The sequence below is a fragment of the Liolophura sinensis genome, chromosome 3 (assembly GCF_032854445.1).
Source record: "Liolophura sinensis isolate JHLJ2023 chromosome 3, CUHK_Ljap_v2, whole genome shotgun sequence".
NCBI classification, from domain to species: domain Eukaryota; kingdom Metazoa; phylum Mollusca; class Polyplacophora; order Chitonida; family Chitonidae; genus Liolophura; species Liolophura sinensis.
In genome coordinates, this window is record NC_088297.1 from 3,968,051 (window position 1) to 3,979,613 (window position 11,563).

Consider the following 11,563-nt stretch of genomic DNA (forward strand, 5'->3'; position numbering starts at 1 on the left):
GTGACCAGGAGTGGACGTGTGATTAGACGTCAAGACCACTGACCGTGACCAGGAGTGGACGTGTGTCTAGACGTCAAGCCCATTGACTGTGACGAGGAGTGGACGTGTGATTAGACGTCAAGACCATTGACCGTGACCAAGAGTGGACGTGTGTCTAGACGTCAAGCCCATTGACCGTGACCAGGAGTGGACGTGTGCCTAGACGTCAAGACCATTGACCGTGACCAAGAGTGGACGTGTGTCTAGACGCCAAGCCCATTGACCGTAATCAGGAGTGGACGTGTGTCTAGACGTCAAGCCCATTGACCGTGACCAGGAGTGGACGTGTGTTTAGACATCAAGCCCATTGACAGTGACCAGGAGTGGACGTGTGTCCAGACGTCAAGCCCATTGACCGTGACCAGGAGTGGACGTGTGTCTAGACGTCGAGCCCATTGACCGTGACCAGGAGTGGACATGTGTCCAGACGTCGAGCCCATTGACCGTGACCAGGAGTGGACGTGTGTCCAGACGTCAAGCCCATTGACCGTGACCAGGAGTGGACGTGTGTCTAGACGTCAAGCCCATTGACCGTGACCAAGAGTGGACGTGTGTCTAGACGTCAAGCCCACTGTCCGTGACCAGGAGTGGACGTGGGTCTAGACGTCAAGCCCATTGACCGTGACCAGGAGTGGACGTGTGATTAGACGTCAAGACCACTGACCGTGACCAGGAGTGGACGTGTGTCTAGACGTCAAGCCCATTGACTGTGACGAGGAGTGGACGTGTGATTAGACGTCAAGACCATTGACCGTGACCAAGAGTGGACGTGTGTCTAGACGTCAAGCCCATTGACCGTGACCAAGAGTGGACGTGTGTCTCGACGTCAAGCCCATTGACCGTGACCAAGAGTGGACGTGTGTCTAGACGCCAAGCCCATTGACCGTAACCAGGAGTGGACGTGTGTCTAGACGTCAAGCCCATTGACCGTGACCAGGAGTGGACGTGTGTTTAGACATCAAGCCCATTGACCGTAACCAGGAGTGGACGTGTGTCTAGACATCAAGCCCATTGACAGTGACCAGGAGTGGACGTGTGTCTAGACGTCAAGCCCATTGACCGTGACCAGGAGTGGACGTGTGTCTAGACGTCGAGCCCATTGACCGTGACCAGGAGTGGACATGTGTCCAGACGTCGAGCCCATTGACCGTGACCAGGAGTGGACGTGTGTCCAGACGTCAAGCCCATTGACCGTGACCAGGAGTGGACGTGTGTCTAGACGTCAAGACCATTGACCGTGACCAAGAGTGGACGTGTGTCTAGACGTCAAGCCCACTGTCCGTGACCAGGAGTGGACGTGTGTCTAGACGTCAAGCCCATTGACCGTGACCAGGAGTGGACGTGTGATTAGACGTCAAGACCACTGACCGTGACCAGGAGTGGACGTGTGTCTAGACGTCAAGCCCACTGTCCGTGACCAGGAGTGGACGTGGGTCTAGACGTCAAGCCCATTGACCGTGACCAGGAGTGGACGTGTGATTAGACGTCAAGACCACTGACCGTGACCAGGAGTGGACGTGTGTCTAGACGTCAAGCCCATTGACTGTGACGAGGAGTGGACGTGTGATTAGACGTCAAGACCATTGACCGTGACCAAGAGTGGACGTGTGTCTAGACGTCAAGCCCATTGACCGTGACCAAGAGTGGACGTGTGTCTCGACGTCAAGCCCATTGACCGTGACCAAGAGTGGACGTGTGTCTAGACGTCAAGCCCATTGGCCGTGACCAGGAGTGGACGTGTGTTCAGACGTCAACACCATTGACCGTGACAAAGAGTGGACGTGTTTCTAGATGTCAAGCCCATTGACCGTGACCAGGAGTGGACGTGTGTCTAGAACTACCCAACATTTGATGGACTCCGTAAAGTGAACATTGTCATTTAACGGACTACTGAACTATAGTAACAGAAGAGACTTATGAAGCGAACAGTTGTCGAATTAAGACACTAATTAAACTTAGACATTTATCTAGTCAGGCAGACTCAGAGATGAGTTCAATTTCGATTTATTACCGGTGAATGAAAAAGTAATGCATACCGGTTAGTAATCAACAGAGAAATACTCTAATGCAGTTAATACTCAGGCGAAGAATATAATTGATATATACCTCTGCAGCGAATTGTGCTGACACTGAACACCTCGTGAACTTCTCCCAACAGCTGCTGAACTTGAAATTCCATTACAGTGATGTTAAAGTACCCTTTGTACTTTTTTCTTTTCTTTCGTTGTTTCTTTAATAAAAGGAAAGATGTTACGATATATTTTTGCACTAATATCTGTGACGTCATCAGTCCATGTTGTCCTCTCTCGCTGTACTGGTATATCAGACGCTAATACAGGATTACTGTGCAGTTGTCAACCCTGGTGTTGGTCTTCTAACTCTTTGTATGTATATGCAACGGCCAATCGTAACAATCACCACCTGTCTCCTTGTGTCGTCTCGCCCAAAATTTCATGCTTTCACCATTAAAACTCATACCTGCCCAAAGCTTAGCCAATTTCCATCATTTTGATACAAAGCACCTGTACATCAAAAATCGTAGGCTTTACGCCCTAAATTACACAGAATTACTTTCGTAGGCAAATAGGGTACTAATTCCGTATTGAGCCCCGGATTGAACTAGCTTAATCCCGTGTGTTCATCGGAAGGCAGTGTGTCTACCTATTTCTAATCGATTCAAACTGATGCCAATTATAGAAATAAAACCCTATATATTTGGTGTGTCAACGGCATTAGACCGGATCAAACTCTACAGCTTTGAAACTTCTGCGCTTCGGGATGACAACTGAAGGTCAAGGTAAGTAACTCTAGCTCTAACTCATAAAAGAAATTTTCCTTTTATGGCCCTTTGCCACAACTCAAAAGGCTAATGAGACACGTTGTTGAAATTTTCCGAAATTGGTGAAAATGATACTTGAAGGTAATGACATTGATGAAAGGACACACCTTGCTTGGGTAGGCCTAATTAGTCTGCTAGCTCAGTTGGTAGAGCGTCCGCTTCGGGAGCGATAGATCCAGGATCAATCCTGGATTAGGTCACACCTAAGACCTTAAAAGAGGAAGTCGTAGCTTCCGCATTAAGGAAATCAGAATTAAGGGGAAGTGCAACGACTGGTTGACCCGTATAAGTATAATGGCTCGGGTATGTCAGCTTACTTGCCTTCAGTAAAGTCATCTCAGTGAAGCAGTACTAGATAAAAGAGTGGTGGATATCCGTCCTACAGCAAGGAGGCACATTACACGTACATGCAATCTAAGGATTCCTTCGTCGTCATATGACTGAAAAATGGTTAAATACGACGTTAAACCCTAAGCACTCACTCACTCGTTACCAAAAAATACCTGTACATGAGCAGGTATCCACTGGAAACAAACATTGACACCCTGGTGGAATAACAGTTGAAGTAATATCAAAAAGAATTTCGAGGATTTAGAGAATGTTAAAATGACACACATGCTGATCGCAATGTGTAACAGGACATGTTGAGACCTTAAAATACCTGTATAAGCCCATGCAGATCATGAGCGAGTGAGTGAGTGCTTGCGGTTTAACGTTGTACTCAACAATTTTTCAGTCAGATAGGTATAGATGTCATTTAGAAAGTGGGATTAAGTAACAGTATTATCGTTAATAAGGATTACACTTTCTGAATATAGCACAGATTCTAGTGCTGAAATTTGGCTGAGACCACTGCGGGTTTCGAGCCAGCGACCTCAGAGTCAGGCACCTAACCGCCAGCAATACATGTCAACCGTCTAGACCACTCGACCAACAGGCCTTCCACAAAAAATGGAAGGTAGTTGACCGGTAGACTTTACAGTGAACATGCATTAATACTGTTAATTTTTCAGTCATATGACGACGAAGGAATCATTAGGGTGCATGTACGTGTAATGTGCCTCCTTGTTGCAGGACGGATTTCCACCGCTCTTTTATTTAGTGCTGCTTCACTGAAACGACTTACCGAAGGCAAGTAAGCTGCCCCGCCCGAGCCATTATACTGATACGGGTCAACCAGTCGTTGCACTATCCCCTTCATGCTGAACGCCAAGGGAGGAAGTTACAACTTCCTCTTTTAAAGTCTTAGGTGTGACTCGATCAAGGATTGATCCTGGATCTACCGGTCCCGAAGCGGACGCTCTACCAACTGTGCTATCCGGGCCGGCCCCCATGCAGATCGTGAGATCTGCGGCTGTGGAAATAAGCTGACATCACTTCCTGCTTAATTATAATGACCTTACAATGATCTCGGCGTTGTTCAAGGTTTCTGTACAAGCTTTGCTGGTAGTGGCAGTGATGTAAGGAAAATGTAGAGCCCCGCGCATGCGCTGTAAGGAGTATGTGACTTTACCTCAGTTAGGGTTATATTTAAATAAAAATTGTACGCCCCCTAACAGAATTAGGTTTAAACAGTGCGGTGATGTTAATTTTTTGGAGGTCACTGGTCTAGGACTAGATCATGGTGAATACTGTAAAAGGGGAGATTTGAGTTCGAACTCTTGCATCATTGAAGGTAGAAAAAGTCCAACTGTATCATGTGAACTGTCAAAAATGTTAGGCAACTATGTTTGATGCCATTCACTATCACATAGGCGTCTGTAAAAAGTGTCATAAAAGTAATTTAGACTACTGAATGAAAGAGAAATTGAAAATCTGAACGTTTTGTGAAATGGAGAAGTTCCTAAAGGAAAGAGGTCTCGTTTGTGCATCTTGAAAAGAGTGAGACAGGTGATCAGTAAGTCATTTTCAACAAGGTTGCCTGTCATTTTTCACCATTCACACACTAGGGCTGTTATTATCTTCGACGACAAAAGAATTTCTCGAACTCGAAATTCCCTTACTGGTGGAAGGTTTATGTGATTTCACCTGAACTCTGTGTAAGACCACATTAACAGCCTCGAAGAGACCTGTCGATTGTTCATTGTCACGGAGGCACTCCGAGAGTTTGGGAGGCGGGTGAGTCTCGAATTCCCTGCCCGGGATTGAAATTATAAAGCTAAAGCTCAGTTTCCACAGCATTGAAAGGCAAGCCCTTCAACCGTTAAGTCGAAGCCACGATCCGCTCATTTCAATGAATGAAGAAAAATACGTTACAGTTACCGCCTGAGGTTTAGCTGTTCAAGCTCGATGATCGCCCAGCGACAAAAGGTGGCCTAGGCTAGGTGATCATCTAACTTTTGCACCAAAACCGAAGGCGGTAACTGACTTATACAATGGTTTCATTGCTTGGCAAGAGTCATTCGTTATATGAAATCGCCATTTTAGCGACTAAAGTCGGACGAATTTTTCAAAATATTAAAATTCACCTTAATTGATACGTATGCGACGCGAATGTAGCGGCTTGTAAAACTATGTATTTCACTAATACATTCACGATACCGATGTGGTCTTATATGAAGCCCTGAAGATAATATCCATTATACATGGTGCCGTGAGAAACTACATCGGTTTACTATGTACAATTACTTGGTTTCATCGTTCATGTTAGCAGTAAGTTTTTCGAACAGAGTTTACAGGTACCCAATAAGTTAACTTACATTAGCCTGAAAGAAATTTGCAAATTTCTCAGTTTATATAACCTTCAAACGCTCTTTACCAGCAGAGCTTGGTCTATTGAGAGTGAGTGCTTGTAACGTCGAACTTAACAATTTTTCGGTCATATGATGACGAAGGAATCCTTAGGGTGTATGTAATGTGCCTCCTTGTTGCAGGACGGATTTCCACCGCTCTTTTATCAAGTGCTGCTTCACTGAGACGACTTACCGAAGGCAAGTAAGCGGCCCTCCAGAGCCATTATACCGATACGGTATCCCCTTAATACTGAGCGCCAAGCGAGGAAATTACAAGTTCCTCTTTTAAAGTCTTAGGTGCGACCCAGGATTGACCCTGGATCTACCGCTCCCGAAGCGGACGCTCTACCAACTGCGCTATCCGGGTTGGTGGTCTAAGGAAAATGAACAAAAAAATTTCACAATTTCTCTGAACAAGCACAGCAGGCAAAACAAATCCCCAGAAATATACTATGTACTGCTTTAAATAAATAATTTTGTGCAGATATATGAAAAAACTCATTTAGAAGCTTTAATAGATATTTTCTGATTATTGCAAATAAAAAAAATTGCCTTGAAAAAATAAATCCAGTAGCTCGTGAAATTTAATCCGCTATACTGAAAATGGAAACATATAAATAGTCGAGACAAAAGGCGTTACGCCCCACGGGGTGTTGTTGAAAAGTGTCAGAACCGAGAGAATATAGTACGATGTTATGATGATGGCCTAGCCGGGCTTCCATAGATGTGTGTAACGGGACCAGCTTTCCAACGCTTATACTAGCAGTATCAACTGGAGAATACCAATTACTCAGATGGTAGAGAGCTGGACTACGGACACAAAGATTCGATTTTAAATCTTGATGAGTGTAACAGCCAATTTTTAAATGGAATCTGCGAAATTAGCACGTCACTTGAACACCTGGTGTACGTCAATTGAACACTTGTGATCAGCCAGCAAAGCGGTGGGTACGAAGGATGAATGACCAGTGTGTAATGACTACCACAGGTGCAGAAACAAACAAGTAGTTTTATGCAACGTCTTCACGATTATGACGGGCGGAGCGAAGCGTAGACCGCCGATCGTTTTAGACGACTGATTGACTATTTCATACAAAGCCACGCCCTCTCTTCCTGTCACTGGTCTGTCAGTGTGTCAACCCAACAGCCGTTGTTATGTCACATGGTCGGTGACCTGTCAATCAATGTCTGCTCACTCGGCGCGCGGTTTCTTTGGCTCCGCCCCTACTGTCTTCATATGACGTTTTCTTCATTAATAAGTACTTTGGAATTAAAGCCTGTGATTGGCTGAAAACACCATCGATAGCCAATCTGTCGTCTAAATAACTATATAACTAGGTTTGTTCCTGTTTTTGTGTTCTGTTTTTTGTTTGTTTGTTTTTTTGTTGTTGTTTTTTTTATGGAGAAGAGCCATAGTATAAGAAGAAAGAAAGAGAAAATTTTAATTTCAATATTGTTGTACTGCATCTGCAGTTTTAAGCTGTCGTTCTTATCAGACATACTGTGTGTTAGCGTCGTCAATAAAATTGAGGTGGTATATACAAGTATATAAAACATATTTCACTCGAACGCAGGATATTCAAGCTTCCAAAAAGTATCTTTTTTTAGTATTTTAATGAGATTTCACCGAATAATATGACAATACTACATAAATGGTTGGTGTAAGTCGAGGCAGACACATTTTCAGCCTTCCAGAATTTTATCCAATCAAACACGTTGCAATCAGATTGATAAGCCCTAAACTGTGACGTAGCTCCATGAAGTGACATATGATAACACAGAACTATTGCACAAGACATCATTTTGGGATCGTTTACAACGATTTAGTTACGTGTAGCCGAGGGACCATTTCACAAAGTGTTATGGAACAGGCCTGTATCATTCACGGACCACAACAGACGGAAAATCAGTTGATTTACAAGCGATGTAATATTCAACGACGGTGTCACAAATTATGTCAGACAGACGCATACCGTCTCGGCCCATACCGCATTCATCTCACCAAATACAGCTTTTGTCTTTCATTTCGGCAGTTTCTAAATAACAAATATCAGAGAGTGCAAACTTCACTAGGTGATGCCGAAGGTTTATGGGAATGAGAAGGCGGTTTCTCACCGGACAACGCTTAAAATTAAATCTTATTGCAACAAACCTTATAACACCATCACATTCAAAGTCAGCTAAGGCGCCAGCTGAATAGGCCTAAACAAGGCTGGTGTACAGTTGCAACAAACCTTATAACACCATCACAATATTATATTATATTATATTATATTATATTATATTACATTATATTATATTCTGTTTTATTATGTATTTATTTATTTATTTATTTGATTGGCGTTTTACGAGGTACTCAAGAATATTTCACTTATATGATGGCGGTTAGCATTATGGTGGGAGGAAAACGGGCAAACCCCGGTGGAAACCCACGGTCATCCGCAGGCTGTTGCCAGACCTTCCCACTTATACGGCCGGAGAGGAAGCCAACATGAGGTGGACTTGAACTCACAGCTACCCAATGTTATATTATAGGCGGACATGTGCAGTACACAGACAATCCCAAACACCAGGTAATATTCAAGCACGTCAGGTGATATTCAAGCACGTCAGGTGATATTCAAGGGAGTCAGGGGATCACGTCAGGTGATATTCAAGCATGACAGGTAATATTCAAGCACGTCAGGTGATATTCAAGCACGTTGAATCGGTAATATCTGACAACTGCGAAATCATGTTGAAAGAATAATTATGAATATAAAAGCAATTAGCTTGCTGGCTCGCAAACTGCCACGCTATGCACCTACGAAAACACTTAAAATGACTCTTAAGGAATTCACTCTCACCAGAATTGTGCATGTAAATGTTTATTTAATTCCTTTCTTTTTTCATTTTTATTTAATTTGCTCGCACTGTGTATTCATAGCAAATACTACTGACTGAAGAGAAATATATATGTTCACTTTATTTAGTTGCGGAGTGGAGCAACTCTTAGCGAGGAACGCAGAAATTCATGACAATCGAATCAACTCATGAAAAATAATCACCTTTTCCGATTCTATGTCGGTCGCAGTAGGGTATACCCGGAAATTAGCCTTTTTGTAATTTTGTGCTATTGCCAGGGACTATTTATGGTTAGGCCACCTAAGCACGGGTTAGTTAATTTGTGGAAACATGCGGCTAACAATGATTTATGCTAGGGAAGATTTAATGCGCATGTGAATGTTCCTTACTGTCAGTCCGACACATTTGGGGCTGTTTCTCTTCGTAACTCTCGGAACTGCGTTGCTCGATAAGAGTTACCCCAGTCCGCATCTATACTTTACACCGACTTGTGGCCTTGTGTCAACTCTAAATGTGTTTGCTCCATAATGTACCAAAAGAAAGAATGAAAGACAAGAGAAAAAAAAAATCACCGCTGCATCGGCCGGGAATCGAACCCGGGTCACCCGCGTGGCAGGCGAGAATTCTACCACTGAACCACCGATGCTTCACGTTCATGAAGGGCAACAATTAAGTATATATTGTAATAATTAATTAATTTATTATTTCCTACCCCCGTTTGGATTAATTTCAAATCATAGTCTGTCGAGAAATTTAAGTTAGCAACAAAAATATCACGTATGTATGGAGTTACCCAGCAAAACCGGTGCTATCATAAATCAAGCGTTGAAGTCGATGAATTATCTCCCTTAGAACTGAACTGTAAGAAGTGGCTGTTTACAAAGGCCAATCCTTAATCTCTTGAGAATTCCTCAATTTGTCACATATATGCTGCTCACAATGCAAGAACAGTTTGCTGGATAATGTTAGTGTCGCTATGAGTTATACTGTGTCAGTAGCTGCCAAGGTTGATATCATAAGTTAGTCGTTGTTGTTGTTTTTAACCTTGTTGGACAGCCAGCATCGCCACGTGCAATGGACCAGGCTGACTACGCTACAGTGCTCAGTTAGACTTGGCCAAAACTCGCGTATATGCAGGTCTGTCACTTGGTCCCACTGGGTGCGATAGGGGTTACCAACATTCGTCATATAGGGGGTGGGGTAAGGGTTAGTCCTCCGCGAGCAGGCCGTACACTTAAAGGAGTGTTGTAGCTAAGCTGCTGGGCGAAAACTAGCCCCCTACCACCAGACAATAATACAGGCCTGAAGGCTAGCAATTTAATGTGCTACATTTCCCCCGCCTACCACCCTGAGTCTGGCTCTGAAGTATTTTGTTTTATTTATCTATTGATTGGTTTATCTATTTACGCCGTACTCAAGAATAGTTCACTTATACGAGACGGCGGCCAGCATTATGGTGGGAGGAGACCGGGCTGAACTAGGAGGAAACCCACGACCATATGCGGGTTGCTGACAGACCACTCTGAAGTATAACCAAACAACTATAAGCTGAATATAAATGCTAGTAGGGCTTCAATCCCTGTCAGCCATGCAGTTCGATGTCTAGAAAGTTGGCATATAGACATTTCCCTGTTTAAGAATGCGGGCGGGACCTCACTTGGCTAAACAACCTATAAGCCCTTATAACTACCATGACAACGTATGTTTTAAACATATAAAGAGCACTTAGTTAAGGGCAACCTAACACTAAGTACACTTCATGAAACTCTGGCCCGGTCCAGAATTAGGCCAAAATTAAAACATCATAAGTCTGAAGTTAAGCGACCGACCCTTCAGAAAGGCCACGTTTTTACAGATGCTATTTTTTTTTTATTTATTTTTTTTTTTTTCATTTAGTTACTTGGGTTTATTCACCGAGTGACGGGCGATCTTTCCAGGCATAAAATTTCCTCTCCCACTGTTGAGCAAGGTGGGCTTTATCAGCTTGACGGGTATACGGTATTCGATACCCATAGATCGAGATAGGGGCCTACCTGTGAAGTGTTTTGACACATAGCCCTATCCATTTTGCATACCCGTAAAATACTTTACTGAACTGATGACCAGTGGCCTTGTGTTTAGCAAGGGCCTTGTATTTCCATAGGGAGTGGAGATGTCAAATTATGGATCATTTGTAAAGCCTAGCGCACACGGGCAAAATTTGTTCTCCAAAATCGGATTTTCAGATCCCGATGTCAAATGATCCGCAATATCGGTTACCCGCACACGAGCAACATTGTTGTCCATTTTTCAAGATTTAAGCGGCGAAAGAGTGTCACATGATACGCTCAAGGGCCATTTGGCCCCAAAAATGGTGTAGACGACCAACGATCTCAAACCATCCAGATTGCCCTTAAACCAGTGAAATCTTGTGCCTGGCCTCATTTGTTTCCGGATTTTTTGTTGCCCCAAATTAAACAAGGTGAATCTTTGGATCAAGGGGTCGCATACTCAAGAATTCTTGTTCTGGTTATCCGCACGCGCGTAGCCTAAATGGTCCAGGATGTTTTGTTGTGTGGATCAAGCAAATCTTTTTTTTTTCCGACAACAAATGTTGTCCGCGTTTCCTAGGCTTACCATAATCACTGTAAAATGTTCAAGGAAATTTTGTAAACATAGCAGCTGTTAACGTCTTACGACGACAAAATGAGTTCTCCGTGAGCCAATTCTTTTCGCCACGCTATGCCTTAAAAAACGCACCTAATCTCGCGAAAATCGAATTGCTGAGAATTGTGTGCCTCTGGTTATAACAGCGGCGCAAAATGTCCACAAACATTTACGAAACGTGTCCTATACACGTACCTCCAAGGGCAAGTCGCTCAAGCTGAGGTTCTACGTGTAACCTAGTTATGTAGATCCTCTAGTTTATTCTTTTTTAATTAAATTAATTCAGTTATGGACTGGTATAACCATGATGACAATTTGAGACCTTACACCATAATATCAGCTGCAACACGTGCAAAACAGAATATTTTTACATACCGCTTAAGACGCTTAAGTTGTTATTTTGTTATTATTGTTTTGTTAAATTCACAGAAATAGTTTTGTTTTAAATCTACGTTATCGAAGA

General features: G+C 43.3%; 1 protein-coding gene and 1 non-coding gene across 2 annotated transcripts in view; one reads left to right on the forward strand and one right to left on the reverse strand.

Moving 5' to 3' along the window:
• Positions 1–2,817: 2,817 nt before the first annotated feature.
• LOC135463995 (uncharacterized) overlaps positions 2,818–11,563 on the forward strand; it is a 10,588-nt gene continuing 1,842 nt past the window's right edge. Inside the window, exon 1 of the mRNA XM_064741468.1 lies at positions 2,818–2,836. Coding sequence (XP_064597538.1) covers positions 2,818–2,836 — 19 coding nt within the window. The remainder of the gene's footprint in view (positions 2,837–11,563) is intronic.
• Trnag-gcc (transfer RNA glycine (anticodon GCC)) lies at positions 9,030–9,100 on the reverse strand. The gene has a single exon. It is a non-coding gene; the product is annotated as a tRNA-Gly (tRNA).